The 16818-nt window shown below is 40.9% G+C and overlaps 2 protein-coding genes across 3 annotated transcripts; one reads left to right on the forward strand and one right to left on the reverse strand.

The window, feature by feature from the left end:
* Positions 1 to 12976: 12976 nt before the first annotated feature.
* LOC144739852 (biogenesis of lysosome-related organelles complex 1 subunit 3-like) lies at positions 12977 to 13932 on the reverse strand. Its single transcript, XM_078622745.1, has 4 exons — positions 13813 to 13932; positions 13535 to 13721; positions 13299 to 13399; positions 12977 to 13162 (listed from the first exon to the last, which is right to left on the reverse strand). Exons 1-4 carry the CDS (start codon positions 13930 to 13932, stop codon positions 12977 to 12979), a joined length of 594 nt encoding a protein of 197 aa, XP_078478871.1.
* Positions 13933 to 14881: 949 nt separating this feature from the next.
* Positions 14882 to 16113, forward strand: LOC144739854 (trafficking protein particle complex subunit 6b-like). Of its 2 annotated transcripts, XM_078622746.1 has the most exons (6): positions 14882 to 14974; positions 15275 to 15339; positions 15418 to 15535; positions 15661 to 15744; positions 15835 to 15928; positions 16082 to 16113. In XM_078622746.1, the coding sequence occupies exons 1-6, from the start codon at positions 14882 to 14884 to the stop codon at positions 16111 to 16113; spliced, it is 486 nt and encodes a 161-aa protein (XP_078478872.1). The 2 variants fall into 2 exon arrangements, with proteins under 2 accessions (XP_078478872.1, XP_078478873.1); XM_078622747.1 differs by lacking the exon at positions 15661 to 15744.
* The last annotated feature ends 705 nt before the right edge of the window (positions 16114 to 16818 follow it).

The following is a 16818-nucleotide window of genomic DNA, read 5'->3' on the forward strand; positions in this document are numbered from 1 at the left end:
TGATCATTTAGCAAGGAAGCCGTTGATGAATGTCCCTGGGCTAAAGGACAGTTATAATGCATTTGACAGTGTCCTCACGTATTTGATTTAATCACCCACTGAAAATACATACATGAAAATAAAATAATATTTGACAGTAAAACACGGTCGTGATCTGGAATTGTAAGAGCTGTGCCACTGACTAAACAAGTCCAAAAGAGCAACATTAGATTAATTAAAATAATAAATGCCATTAGTGATGACAGTTGAACAGATCAGTAATCTGATGGAATGGCTGATTTCTAAATGGCTGATATACAATTGATGTAATCAAATGATCTGGAGCTACAGCAACTTATTAAACTGTGTGCTTCAAGACAGATGGAAGAGGGTAAAGGGTCATTGGAATATAATCCCATTTATTCACTCACAGTAGTCTCATATGTATACTTTGGGACTGGAATGTGGAATGATGCAATTATAGTGTATAGTATGTATTTATGGCTACTGTTTGTGCGTGTGTGTGATAAATCAAACCTGTTCCTCCTTAACAGATTTACATGGCCATCACACATAAGTAATGCAGACAAACACTGAACATATGTACGTGCATATGCATAAAGGAATTCAAAAACAGATTGGAAAAACAAAGATCTCTTATTGCTCATCTAAGCATCTTCTAATCATCTAACAGGCTGCAGACATGTAAACAACGAGTGAATGCTTCATATGGAGCTTAGACGAGCAGAGAAAACAGTGTCATTTGGAAATGTGGTAATGAACACAGCTTGTTATTAGACTGAAGTATGCATGTGGGTATGGACTCATCTGGAAACTTAATCTCAGAAGAATTATTCAAATAAATATCATTTTGAATCAATTCAAATACATAGCATTTTTAATTTGTTTGACACTATTTATCGCACACTGCAAAGTAGTCTGCGAAGAAAGTCTGAGAAAGAAATATGACAAGAAATTGTGAGAACACACTCTTTGAACGGCTCGACTCGAGGGAAAGCCTTAAATGTGTTGCTGCTGATTGAACTGTTTTTTTTTTTTTTTGATTTAGAAGCTTAATATTTCTCTGCGCTTATATTTTGCTCTGACAAAGATGAATCTCGTCTTTCCTTTGTTAACCATCCGGATTTCTTTGTATTGACTGAGAACATTGTATTTCCACAGCAGTGACATTCATCACGAGGAAAACAACTGGACAAATACTTGTGCACACAGTGTTTAAGTCTGTGTATTAATGATTCCATTGTTGGGGGCTGAGCTATTGACAAAATCTGCACAAGGTAATTGACCAGTGGACCGGCAACTCAATACAGTCTGACTTTCTGTGCCCAGAAGTCATTGTTATCATGCTGGCAGACACACGCGCAGCGCGATTTAAATGCACACCAACGTGCCTTCTTTGCTCCTCTTGCACGCCAACTTTCTCAGAGGACGACAGATGATTCCCTCATCAGCAACCAACCTCGTTTGTTTTTAACTGGCAACACTGATCACACCTCAGCAGCAGACTTTTCATCACACATTTTGATCAATTTGTGCATCAGTGTTCACCATTGGTGGACTAGAAACAAACTGATCTGTCATCTATTTACCGGTTATTATTATCAGTCACCACATGAGTGAAATATCTCTTCCTGGTTGTACCTGAAGCTATAAATTGAACTAAACCCCAGTCAAATATTCCGCTAATCTGAGGAGTTCATTCAGCAGCACTGCATGAACACAGTCAAAATAGTGTGAATCCAGCGGATATGCTGTGTGTTAGTTACCGTAGTCACGAATCACTCTCTTTATTGTTCAAAAGCATTAATGTCAGTGTTATTTATTTTATCCAAAGAGGACAACGAGAGAGGAATTCAACAAAACACAAACAAGCAAGATCAGAAGAAAGTTGTTGAAGTCCTTGAAGAATGGAAAAAGCAAATAATCAAGAATAAATGAAAACCAGGCGTTACAAACGCGCTCAAGCAGAGGATGTGGCAAGTAATTAACAACAGACAGGATCAATACAAGAAATCCTGAAACAAATCAGTCATGTGTCTCCAGACCTTCCACTGCCTCTTTAGTCATTATAATTCCAGAAACTGCCTAGAGTTCTGCAAAAATATTTTTTCAGTTATAATATTTTTAGTTTTAATAGACAGATATATTTTGAAATATACCACAATATGAAAAGGAAAACAGTTGTTCAGGACCTTACATCAGTCTAGGGGAATACTTGAGATTGATTACTTTTCCCTTGCAAAGGAAGTATTTCTTCCCTGACTTTAAGATAAAGCATTAGCTATGAAGACAGTTGTTTGCCTCTGCCAAAAACAGCACTTTCACTGAAGGCATTTCAGTCAGATTCAAAACAGCAAAAAATAAACTTATTAAACTTATTCTGGTGCTCGTCACCTGACATCTGGTCATTTGTTTTTAATTTGATGACAAAAATAACAATTGGAGCTCCTTTATGAAAAGAAGGGAAGAAAGAATGGGATGTGCATCAAAGTACAGCAGAGTTTTAAATGAGAGGATGAAGGGAAACAAAGCTAAGATGTGGTGAATGTGAAGAAGTTTTAAACCGAGGGCACTGACATGTGTTGTTGGGTTGCGCCATCAGTGGAATGCAAAAAAAGATGAGAATATATGAGGAACAGGTAAAGAAACAACGCAAACAAGAGAGGCAAGTGAAGAGGAGAGAAGTGGGAGATCAATGAGATGGAGGAAATTACCCTTAGCTGTTGGAGGAAATGTGGGTCAGACACTGAACAAAGTCAAAAGCTCATTTCATTCTCCGCTGAGTTTCAACTTTTGTACTTCTTTGATGAATATTGAAAGCCCAGTTGCATGAAGGGGAACTTTTTTAACTGAAGTGATGTTTGGTAATGCACGTCCAGCTTCTTTGCATCAAAAATAATTATTACCCCCCCGTTCACCTCCTGCACCTTCTCTGCTCTACATCCAGGCATCGCGCCCTGTGCCGGTGGGGTTGTGTGATGGTAACCATGGTCCCCGGCAGCCGCTATGTCTGCAGCACTCATGCCAGAGAGGAAGACTCCACGAATGATCGCGAGGAGCGGATTTTAGCCGTGTTGGGCATCATCGGCACCATCCTCAATCTTTTAGTTGTCATATTTGTTTACATCTACACCTCTGTCACTTAAGGCTTTTCTCTTCAAGACTTGAACACCAGCCATTGGCACCATCTACTGCCGTCACTCTCTTAAAGTATTTGGAGGATTTGATCATTCAGAGGAAGTGCAAGTATGTGAAGGTCGACTGGATAGTCGCCATATTTATCTGGGACAGTTTATTATTCTAACTGCTGCCAAAAAAGGAGCTGCCTGTGGAGTCATCTGCACTTTCCTCCGCTGTTCATATTTATCTTCAAACCTTCAAAGACAGCTTAACGCGGCGACATATGACTGCTGAACGCGGCACAGCTTTCCCGTGACAGAGCAAGTTGGACTCGTAAAAGGCTTGGTGGCCATATTGCTGCTTTGCTTTCTGTCTTCTGTAAGTGTTACATTTTTACATCATTACTTTGCACAGCCAGAAGTATCTTCCACTGCCATATTCATCACATAGATTCATAAATTTCTCAAAATGACCACATGTTCCATTTAGTAGATAGGAAGGTTTAGGATCAGAACCAACCAAGGCCAAAAACTGCCAAGTGACTGAAGCACCTCATTGTCTATCCTCAAATTCCTTTGAATAGAACGTCGATTCACATATACACATATTATTGCTGATTTTCTGTTTAGTCGTAACACTAAAAGTATCTTTCATGGACCTGTCATGTCCATACCTGAGCACCCCAGAGGAGAGATTCCTGGCGGTGCTAGGAGTCATTGGCATCATCCTCAACCTCCTGCTGCTCGTCTTTGTCTACATATACACCTCCGTTTGACAACTGCTCTTCCTTTCCATTTATTTCATGATAAAATGCCAGATTGTGCCGCGTGTAACGTATATTCTCCAGCCCGTCCTGTAAATGGTGCACCTGTGGTTGAGTTCATCTGGGGATTATGTTATATACAAGCTCAAGAAAAGGGGGTTTGATCATCGACAAAGATCTACACATGCCACAAATATACGCCCTGAAATCTGTGTTTTTGTAGGTCCAGTACAAGATGTGCACCATGGGATTTTTACTTACGTTTGCCTTGTTGTGATCTTTGTTAGACCCTGACCAAAATAACTTGTGATTGTAGTAATGCCATTACAGGACGTATAAAACACCCAATCATGGAATGTGACACGGTTGATGATCCAGCAGCTCATCAAAACAGTAAGAATCCCTCCACGGACGGCTGGTTCCACATAATGGTCTATTTTCTGGTGCAATTTGTCTATGACCAGATCGGGAGACCAGACACAGAGCATCATCGGAGGCGACAAAGAGTGGAACTGAGACAATGTCAAACAAATCAAGGCAGAGTCACAAAGGCACACATTGGCGGCAAGGAAATTGAGCAGAACCAGAGGGGAATGCCTAAAAAAGGACACGGAGCCTCTGTACAAGGCTTCACCATCTGTCTCAAACCTCATGAGAGCACGGAAAACTCCCTGGGACTGGGTTACGTTTCTGTTGGAGCCACACGTCACTCTGGATATGATTTTAGGTTAAAATACTGTGCACGTAATGGAGGAGCAAACTTAAACGCAGTTGACAAGCCGGCTGGCCTGAATCTCCACCTCATCCTTGTCATTCTCTTCTCTACCAACAAGCTAACACCAGAGAAGACATAATACTGAGTCTCTGTGGCAAATATCATTTCACAGAACGTTTATATGTACACACACATGCATCAGAGTACGGAACAACTCTGACTGCTCACATATCTTATTACATTTTTGCTTGTTGGCTTAAGAAAAGAACTGTTGACGTTTTTTACAATCCTCGCATAGATTTCTTGTTGCAATGTGTGTATGCTTGTAGTTTACGTATTGTTTTGTTTGAACGGAATTGCAACTAGAGCTGAAAATTCTTTGGGGTGTGGGGTTTGTATGTGTGTTTGTGGGGGATGGGGGGGGGGTCGACAGATATTTCTGTTCTGGGTTCTGGTGGCTTCAGATAAAGATCTGAAGAAATTCCTAATGCTGGATGAACATGTATTCACCAACTGCCTGATGGGAGTTTTGTACAATTGCGTTGCTTGTTCAAAACCAGCACAGCGAGGAGGACACAGGAAAAAAAAAAGGTACATGTTATATTTACTTGTAATACACAAGCATTTTAATGCCTTAGGTCGATCTCCTTCTCAAAGAGACTTATATATGTTTGTACTCTCAAATATGTGGACACGTTCTGACTGTCTGCATCACGCGCCCAATCCGTTAACTCTCTGTAACTCTGATCTGATTCTAATCTTTCGGTAAAGATCACATGAATAGGAATATTAGATAAGATTCGATTTTCAGTGCAGCAGGAAACACAAGCTTAAGTATTCGTGGGTGAAAACATTTTGTGAGAATGTGCATCACAGATTCTGCTCACATTATAATCGATGTTTGTCATGATTGTGTGCACTCTCAGTTTTTATTAGCAGTTTATTTCAGCAATGTTTTGTCCATTAGCAGATAATTTACCGTGTTGAGACTATTATGAGCCATTACTGTGATGGGTTATACTGCTGCTACTGCCAACATTAGCATCAAGCTGTCAATCTTCCCTCTGCAGGCGTCTGACAAGCTCTCCCCTTCCTCACAGAGATTGCACACGCAAGCTACCGGAACCTTTGTTCCGCCGTTTAATTTTACACCCTCTTTTATCGCACATCAAGAGCTTTGACAGTTGGCTGGCTGAGATCGATGTGCACATTTACTTATTGTCACATCTAGTAATTGTACAGCGGCGTTGGCTGAGCTAAATCCTCTTCCACTGTGCTCCAAAGCACAAAGCCATCTCGAGACAGTCAAAGCCACAAGTGTGCTTGGACACGCTGGATATCTAAAGCACAAGACCACTTGGTTCTGCTTTAGGGAGGACACTTTAGCTCAGGTTTACTCAGGCAGACAGTGGCTTTACCAATGTGGCTTTTCAAGGAGCCAACAGGAAAAACAAATCTATTTTTAGACTGAAGCACAGGAAATTCATTTATACTGAGCCAGTAATGTTTTAAACTTGACAATGTTCATGCTATAAATGTCGAACTATTCAACGTTTCCCAGAATACCTTTATTGCCCAGCACCGTGACTCTGGTTTATTTGTCATTGCCACCAGGATATGATCACACAAACAGCCAGGGAGACATTTACAAGATAGTGTTTCATAAAGTCGACCAGGGCAAATGGTCCTGTTAGAGAAGACAGCAAATAAAATAACCAACTGAAGTTTACACACAGAAAAACCCAACAGTGAATGCAAACAACATAGTGGAGACGTGGACACATATCAAAACTGGTCTAAAACATTAAATCTAAAGAGAGACGACATAAGAAAATGAACTCACTGTGAAAGAAAAGGAACGCTTTGACACAACATGCCTCTTCAATCCAGGTCTTATTCTCCAGCCATGGGAGGACAGGACCAAAACTACAAAATAAACATGAAACATTGGAGTCCTGGAAGATGACAATGTTCAAGGAATACAGCTGAACAAAAATAAACGGTCGTGAAGTCCCATCATGTTGTCAATCGAACGTCACTAATTTGTTGATTTTAATTCAGTAAATTTGCTTTTGACAAGTGATTCTGTTGGACAGAACGTGTATAATGTCTTCCACACCTGACGTACAAATTCTCATTTTCTGCATGAAATTCCAGTATTCAGCTGAAACCAGTTCTGACATGACAGACTCAATGCAAAGCAGACCAATGTAAGGGAAAAGCCCTGAGGACGAGTCCGGGCCATCTGCTGTTCCCACAGACACTCAGCCACCTTGTGCACACACACACACACACACACACACACATACACACACACACACACACACACACACACACACACACACACACACACACACACACACACACACACACACACATACACACACACACACACAGACTTTTGTAAATGTCTCACACTTTGGGATCCAAAAATATGTTATGATTGTTTTGTGCGCCCCCCCCCCCACCCCACTCCCCCCCATTTAATTTCATTCGGTTCATTTTGGATGCTGCTTTTCCTACAAATTAAATATGTGTTGACATACTGTTAATGGAATGGGGGTTTCAACGCCACAGGAAACAGGTGCATCACAGCACACCTGGGACTCTACACTTATTGCTCTGAGCATGAAATATTAACTCTAAATTAATGCTCATTCTGAGACGAGATTCAGCAACGTACCCCTGAGTCTGAGCCAGTCAGTGACTGAATTATGAACTGCCAGAGCCAAGACGAATTCTCATGTTTTTTCATGACGCATTAGACAAATTGATTTTAAGCCTGAGAGGGCATACTGGACACAGCCTGTCTGAGACTACAGAAAATATCATGTAGACAAGAGGGTGCTTGAGATATTCTAATCTGACTGGAGAGCAGCAACACTGATGTATAGAAAAAAATGGAGTCTCAGGAAAAAGAACAATTACGAATTCGGTAGGAGGACATATTCGTTTGTTTCTCTTTGGACGTGACATTCTGAAGTCAATCAATGTGATTGGAGTTTTCCAGAGTAATTTCCTCAATCTTCATGTTAATGTGTCTGAACTCCTGAATTGAACTTCACGTCCTTGTATGTTAAAGCTGATGAAGAACAAGTGACAACATTTGTTGTGAGATCTGGTGTACTTTCATGTAATGTTTGTACTGTACGATGTATAATTGTGCCAATAAAGCTGAAAATATCACTTTCGAAGATTTCCACCAATTCTTGTAAAAAAAAAAAAAGATGAAATAAGAATACTTTAAGTTAGTCTAACTCTAAATTAAACATCGGTCTATATTGGGACTTCCTATATCTTTTGTGTTTACATGATGACCATAATGGGATTTTGTGTATTTTAAAAACATCAGCATCTGTTGCAGTTTCAGTCACCAATCAATACAATTTAACACAAGCTGCAGGATACCAGTATATGTCATATACAGTGGGTACGGAAAGTATTCAGACCCCTTGAAATGTTTCACTCTCTGTGTCATTGTCACACACCTGTCTATTTAAGACCTTACCTTACCTTAGACCTTGTCAGAGCAAATGAGAATCATGAGGTCGAAGGAACTGCCCAAGGAGCAGAGAGACAGAATTGTGGCAAGGCACAGATCTGGCCAAGGTTACAGAAGAATTTCTGCAGCACTCAAGGTTCCTAAGAGCACAGATGACCCTAAGCACACAGCTAAAATAACAAAGGAGTGGCTTCAGAACAACTCTGTGACTGTTCTTGACGGGCCCAGCCAGAGCCCTGACCTAAACCCAATAGAGCATCTCTGGAGAGACCTGAAAATGGCTGTCCACCAACACTCACATTCCAACCTGACAGAACTGGAGAGGATCTGCAAGGAAGAATGGCAGAGGATCCCCAAAGGAGTGAAAACTTGTTGCATCATTCACAAGAAGACTCATGGCTGTACTAGCTCAAAAGGGGTGCTTCTACTCAATACTGAGCACAGGGTCTGAGTACTTATGACCATGTGATATTTCATTTTTCTTTTTCATTAAATTTGCAAAAATCACAATTTCTGTCAAGATGGGGTGCTGAGTGTACATTTATGAGAAATAAACTGAACTTTTTTGATTTTGGCAAATGGCTGAAATGACACAGAGTGGAAAATGTCAAGGGGTCTGAATACTTTCGGTTACCCACTGTGTCATATGTCATTATATGAATAATGCAATTTCATATTAAAAATCTTAATAACATTTTTGTAATTTTCTCCAAAAAGTCCAAAGAAGATTCTCATACTCCAGTTACACTCCAGTCTTCATCTGCCATTGCGATAAAAAGTCCTGCCATTTTGGGACTGCTAAAAAATAAACATATACAAATGAAAATACCTGGGTTATGACAGTGGAACGACTGAACTACCTGAATGTATGTGAATGCATCATGCTACTTCAAGTACTCATCATGCACACTGCGTCTTTTCTGCAGCCTGAAAACATACGTCTTGATATGAAAGTTTATGACAGAGCTGTGGTACAGGAAGTTGTCTCCATTGAACTCAATGCTGCAGTTGACTGGTCAATTACATTTGGACACTTCAGACACAGTGTATCTGTATGAATCTGCATGAATTAATGAACTTTGACTAAAATTGATGATCTGTTCTATGAATCATTATGAATGTTTTCTGACTTTTTTCTGCTCTCATTTGCCCCATGTCACAATTTCCTGTTGGTGCATGAAATAATAAACTTGAGAATATTTCGTTGGTTTTGATTTCTAGATTAGATTTCCAGTTGTGTCATATCCTGTCATCCTTAGATAGGCTGACCTCAGTGACCTGGATCAGAGATATCGGGGGAGTTCAAGTGTCTATGACTTTGGTGATCTTGTTGACAAGTCACATTCTGTTATTTTAGGCATAATCATTTTTAAATGGAGGTGGGGAAAAAAATCTGGGCTGAAATCTGCTTTAGTAAAGTCTTCATTGTCTTCTCAGCTGGACTCAAACTGAGCTCTTTGTGCATTTATTCCCTTCAGCTGTGTGTCTAGTTTATTCCTCCAGATGCGATATAATTCCACATTGAACGTGCTAGCAGCGCTCATAAAGCAGAGCTGTCTTAAAGTAGTGTCGCTGCTTTGGAAGACCTGTGCTGTTCTGTGCAGCCATGCTCAGCCAGCCAGATAAACTAACAGTGTGTCCTCAGGCACCCCATGAGACAGCCAATGACCTGGCTAATATGGGTGACTGCCCTCAACGCACACACACACACACACACACACACACACACACACGCACACACACACACACACACACACACACACACACACACACACACACACACACACACACACAAACAAGTGAGCGCACACAAACACACTCCTGCACACCAGCCTTTCGTCTCCGGCAAAGATCTGACTGCAGCGTGAATGTAAAATTTAGTGTGATTTAATAGTCTATTTCCTCTGCTGTTCATCCTTACGCTTCACATTCTTCATGTGCTCTCCTCTGTGCTTTAGTCCATTGTCTGCTCAGCTCCTGCTCTAGTCTTTAGTTAGTTTGCCAACTCAAGCGTGAACTCCATCCCTGGCTTTGGGCCTCAAGCCACTGTCATTGGAACAAGGAAAGATGTTTCATATAAATAGTAATATAATGTCCTATTTGCCTGTTGAGTGTAGCAATTCTCTTCAGAAATTCACCCAGCCTTGAAGGGAAAGTAGCCCACTGAGTCACACACGTTCTCGCTCATCATACGAATGTCACTGTTCCTCGTGCTCACGATCGCAATGACTGAGCGCTGATCATCATTAAAACTGCACTAATACTTCAATTCATGAACATGTAAGCAAGTACAGCCGAACACTTGGGAGAAATATGATATCTGAGAGGGAGGATAGAAACTACTACTAAATGATCTTTTTTCCTCAGTTTGCCATGCATAAACCAAAAGTTATTCTGCTTCTGAAACGCTGAAATAAACATATTTCTCCAGAAATAAATGTAAATCATCAATTACGAAGGTCACCTATCAGTGTTACATTACCATTCTGGACACACATGAGTGACATTACATAATGTAAAATTAATACATAGGTGGCTTTTAACGCATTACAACTACTGTTTAATGAATGTCAGTATTTTTGAAGCAACATCCTGGGACGTAAGAAGCTGTTGTCATGAGCACCTGTCTGTTGGCGGTTTCCACCTCTTCTGTTACTATGTATTCGACTGCTGTACAGGCTCCGCCAAAGCTTCTGTAATGATGAACTTAAACCAGTTCTCTGGACATAATAGATATCATGGGATGAAAGAAATGCTTCTTTTGCTGAAATGCTGGTCTCTTAAATTAAGATCACTGATTCACATGTCCCCGAGGCCTCATTATACCTGCAGCCCATTAGAGGCCCAGATCGATGGATTACTGTCGTCTGTTCCGCCCTCTCTGTTCCGCCACCGCTGTGTGAACATGCAGTGAGACGTTATTATTCCAATGAAAATTTAATCAAGGCTTGAAGTGACTGATAGCTCATAACCTCACAGGGAATGAAAGTTTCTCCGCATTTTGAATAAATAGCATTGCATCTTGTGTTTTTGCTGACTAATTATGTGCAATTATGATTTCCACAGACTTCAACTGCAACCACATGATGATGAATGGCTTCAAGGAAATCCTCTGTGACCCCAAGAAAAACCTCACCTCTGCCCTCTGTGAGGTTCAGTAATCGCAGACAGTCGGCCCTTCTCTGGGTTTTAAACATGATTAATGTGAGTCAGCAGTTCGTTGTGTCTGTGAACAACAGAAAAAAAGGTGAAAACAATTCTCCTGGGAAGATTCTCCGCAAGCGACTTCCACTGGTGAATCATATCCATCATACTTACAGACACACACAGACTAAGCATAAGATGCTAATAATAAGAATACACACAACGTAATTAAAAGAAGGCACACGTGACGTCTACACCAAATATTGAGGGACTCTTCAGTCCCTGTCCTACATGAGCCACTATATGACCTGACACAGGAACAGCAGCTGGATCGCTGAGCTCACTTCCTGCCTTATGTGAGGCCTTATCTCCATTTTTTCCCATTAGACACGCAGCCAACCCAGCCAGCATCCATTGATTCCCTGTTATTGCACAGGTCTCTGAAGCGCATATAAGAGGATAACAGATAAAAGGACCCCAAAGGCCACCGGTTGGAGTCTTGTCTGCCCTGCATATTTGAATCTAGTCAATGTGAGACAGGATTAAAGCTTAAGTCTTTTATGCGATCTAGGCGATCCCTGACCAAAGGATATGGAGCTTTACACACCACTGGAACACAGGACTGACAAAGGAGGGAGAGACAACGAGGTAAATTTAAACTTTCTTTTTCCTCATCACTTTTATACTACTTAATAGCAAAATACTGTGCGGTGTAACACTTCTCAGCTATAGCTACAATGAGAAAAGTGAGGTGTTATTATTCAAATGCTGGTGGTGCCATCAAGTGGCAACAATAGTCATTGCATTAATACTTCCTTTCTATCCGACAGCTGAGCAGTCCTTTATTACACCAGTGTGTGTGTCTGTCTTTCAGGTGACTGGTTGTGAGCGTGCGCCTTCTGAACCGAATGTGTACAAAGTGGATCCTGACAACCTGTTTGGTATTGTGGGTATTGCGGTCACAGTTCTCAACCTGCTGATAGTGGTGTTAATTTATGTTTACACACCAGTCTGAGGCACCTGGGCAGTGTATTTGTTTACAGGTGTAAGTACAATGTAAGTGCATTTTTCAAATCACTTACAGTAAGATATAGTAGAAAATATAGTAATATAGGTAATGTCGTTATAGTTAAAAATTTTAGTTTGCACATCGAAATTTCTGGGAAAACTCGCTTTTTTGTAATTGTAACTTGAGCAGATATTTCTTAATTGTGAATAAAAGACAACAATTTGTTCTCATTCTGGATTTCAACATCTGTTGAATGTCTGTCAATTCACAGCATCTGAGTAATCCACTGCATTCCACTGGACAGCTCATTTGGATTGGCACAGAACTGTTTCAAATGAAATGAATATTGCCTCTGATCTGTTTGTGAACTCCAGGAAGCCAAGTGAGCCAGAAAAAAACACAACTTCAGGACACTAAAAGTAAAATGGAATCAAACCATCAAAGACAAAAAAAAAAAGTATAGAGCAACAGCAGCAGCAGCGCCAACTTTGAGAGATATCTGTTATCATTTAATTACATTCATGTTATCGGCATTCTAAGCACAAATCTGACATTTAAGCAAAATGAAAATCCTTCAACAAAAAGGATAATATAACAGGGAAACTGAGTGTAAACACTGCAGCAATAGCCAACATGCTAACATTTACACTCTAATGCTCAACGAACACAAATGACAGTGAGTATCATGATGAAATGTTAATTTAACACTTATCGATGGGTTCTCTATGGTACAGGAGCAGAACTATGATCTGAATTATTCATTTTAATGTCAGGCAGTATCTGACAGCTGGTGATGATGTCAATCTTCTCGGACACTGCCTTCAGGTCATCCAGGATTAACCTGATGCTGTGGGAGGCATTGATGATGGCGTTCTGTGACGTATTGAGCTGGGCTGTTGCACTGCGGACCTTTCACAGAGACAATTATACATTAGACAACTGCAGACACAAGAAGGCATAAACACAGGATTACGTTTTAGGGTAACAAAAATGAACATTATGGATGCAACCATCCCAGAATGCTTCATCAAAAACAGCATCATACCTCCCTACTGGCACTGCCGTAAACCTGCCGTACCATCTGCCCCACATCAGAGTACAGCCGGCTGTTAGACTCCTGCAGCTTCTGCTGTAACAAGGTGTCACCTGTAAAATAAACAACTGAGAAATAAGTGACCGTAATCGAACATTATTTAACATTATTATCAAAACTATTCAAAACATTACTGACATCTTCATTGTCTATACAGATAAGCCTTGTTCACTTAAAAACATACTCACCATGTGGTTTGTGTGTGGGGCTTGGTATGTCCTCCACAACAGATTGTATATCAGGGTGGTCTCTCACAACAATAAGTGGAGGCAAGTCTTTCTTTAGTATCTGGGTGCTTTCCTGACCCGTTGCGTAGGCTCTGCTTGCCTTGTCCAGCTCCTCCTCGCTGTCCGTCTCCGATGCCTCCCCTGGGACCTGCCAGCATCCACAGACCAAATAAAATGTTGATACATGACAGAAGAAACCGAGACGTAGTTTGATGTTTACGAACAACAAACACAACGACCTTGGCTCCCACGGTGGCAGCCTGAGGAGGAGGAGGAGGGAGGGAGGTGATGTACACTTCATCATCAGAGTCCGTCTCAGATGCCTCGCCCTGCACCACTATCTGATACCTGTTAGACATGACTACACACACACACACACACACACACACACACACACACACACACACACACACACACACACACATTTAATACCTCGTGAAAATCGTATTCTATAACATTACTGCAATCCAAACGTATTGTTCTTAATGGCTACATAAAGAGTACATAAAGAGTTACAATTGGAAGTTACCTAAAAGATTCAAGGTAAAAATAAGCCCATTTTGGGTGAAACAAACCCATAAAGTGCCAAAGCCGTTCAGAGACGATACAACATGAGTCATATGAGTAAACAGGAAGTGTCTGGTTTTCTAAACTCCAATCACAACTAAGAAATGGCTCACGTGCGTGAAAGAGGCAATGATTGGACGAAATGTCAGCGCAGGGTTTGTTTGAGATTTGTACGGCGTACACCGATAGTGAGCCCTACAGGCCGTCGCAGTCAATAACTCGACTTATATATTGTCGCTTCTTACTCACTTGGTTGTCTAAAGATGTCCAAAAGATAATTCAATATTGGGTGTATTACTTATTTTCGTGCCTCTGTCCTGTGGAGCCCCCGTCTTTGGCTTTAAGGGTTAGACCACCTCCGCTTCGGACGGAAGGACAGAGCAGTGTCCCGGTGAATGGAACTAGTACATCCCGGAAAGACCTGTTCGTGGTTGTCTATGGTCGACATTAGCAGGTATGTTGAACTGTTTATCCAAGTAGTATTTCATTTAATCAGCTGAGCAGTGGGCACAAAAACATGTACTGTTTTCTCTGCATTCATTTCCATACGCGGAGAAAAGGAGAACGGATGTTCGCGTCATGAAAGGTGTTGCTACAACAATCGCTAGATAGCTACTGTCAATCTACTGCACATTATTCTCGTCACAAATGTTATATTTTAATCTGTATTATCAAAGTACAACGACATTTCCGTTATTTAGACTGTTCTGTATTAACTTTGTCAGTGTCCTTTCTTTTGTGATGTCAGAAATGGCAGACGAGGCTCTTTTTGAATTTCTCCATATGGAGATCGTGTCGCATGTTTACAAGGAGCAGCAGTCCGGTAAAGGAGAGATGGACAACAAGGTTTGTTTAATACACACGTATTTCAAATCCTCACCTGAAACACAATTGAAATCATACGGGACATCATTAGCATTAGCATTCATTTGATCCGGATGAATACAAGCAAATATCGCCATCTAGTGGCCAACTAATTACAACACCTTGTCCTGTTGATGGATACATCAGCTCAGAGAATCAATTTAATTTAAATAATATGTCAGGGGGTACTTGCAATTGGGTTTGTATTGTGTTATCACAGCTAACAGCTGTAACAATTTAAATGAACAATTTACTGTAACATTTCAGGACAGAGCTGTCTGTATTTCTGTCCTGGAGGGGATGGGCTTCAGAGTGGGACAAGGACTTATTGAGAGGTAGCTGAGCACACTATGAACATGTTGTACATTATTCATCCTAAGTCATGCTTTAGTGTTATTGTTTACTCTGTCGAGGCTGACCAAGGACTCTCCCAGCTTTAAAGACGAGTTGGACATCATGAAGTTCATCTGTAAAGAGTTCTGGACAAAGGTCTTCAGGAGGCAGATTGACAATTTGAGAACAAACCATCAGGTAAAATAGAAGTTGCAAAGAAAAGGTCTTGAGATTCAGTTTTTGGTCACACACATGTGAAGTGTTTGACATCTTAACCACAGTTATTTGTTGTAAGGCCTCTTTCTGTTTATTTTTGGCTACAGGGCACCTATGTTCTGCAGGACAACAAGTTTGCAATGCTGACTCAGCTTTCCAATGGGAAGCAATATCTAGATCAGGCACCTAAGGTTACTATACATGCATGAAGAAAACCATGATCATGATTCTTAATGTCTCTAAGACTAATTTTATATCCACTGATGTGTTTTCTGTCGTAGCACCTCGCGTTTTCATGTGGCGTGGTTAGAGGAGCTCTGTCCAACCTGGGTCTGGACAGTGTTGTGACAGCTGAGGTCTCTGTTATGCCTTCTTGTAAGTACCGGTCTGAATAAACGCTAGATTAACTCGTGCTGCGCTGGGTAGTGCATCATAGCTCTGTGTAATCATTATTAATACTAGACACATTGAATCAAGGTAAAACAAATATGTGACTTACTCTTCATCTTCTTGTCTTTGCTCTGGCAGGTAAGTTTCAGGTGGTGATCCAGAAATTGTGATGCGATATCCTGGACTCTGAACATGTAGGGATGTGATAATCCCAAATGGAGGAGAGTACCTTCTGTTCTCCCTCGAGGACTGGGGCCAAACAGCAGCACACAGGTTCCAATAACATCCCTGTGCAGCAATGTACCTCTCAACTGGATTAAACTGGGTATGCCAGGGTTTTATTTATGATACTGATGAGCAGAGCAGGGTTTATATTCTCTCCATTTTCAGCTAAAGCCTTCCTCTGTCTTGAGGAAATAACGACCCTGTCTGGCGGAGCATCACTTGGTGATCTGATCCCAATCATGTGTGATTGTAAAGTAAACGTTAAGATTAGTCAGTGTATTGAGAGACTTTTCTTAAAACTGTGTCTGCATGCAAGGAATTCTACTTTCACTCATTAAAATAAAATGTAAATGGATTAACTTTGAGGACGCAACGAAGAGGCTGCATTTGAATTCAAAGTGTCCATTGGAGTTCATCAAAACCATGAGGAAATTCACTTCTAGCAGATGCTACTGCCTCTTTCAGCCACTAGAGGGACACAGCTGTAAGTTGTAAGTAACATTGTACCTCATCACAGAAATGACCCCCAGCAGGACAATAAAGTCCCAAACTTATATCCAGTGTATCCCTGTCTGTTACTGCTGCCGTACTCTCTCATATGCTCCACTCTAATCCCTCCTTTCATTTTAGACTAAGAAAATGATGCTGTA

Source organism: Lampetra planeri, unplaced genomic scaffold, assembly GCF_965212315.1.
Source record: "Lampetra planeri unplaced genomic scaffold, kcLamPlan1.2.h2 scaffold_1753, whole genome shotgun sequence".
In the NCBI taxonomy this organism is placed as follows: domain Eukaryota; kingdom Metazoa; phylum Chordata; class Hyperoartia; order Petromyzontiformes; family Petromyzontidae; genus Lampetra; species Lampetra planeri.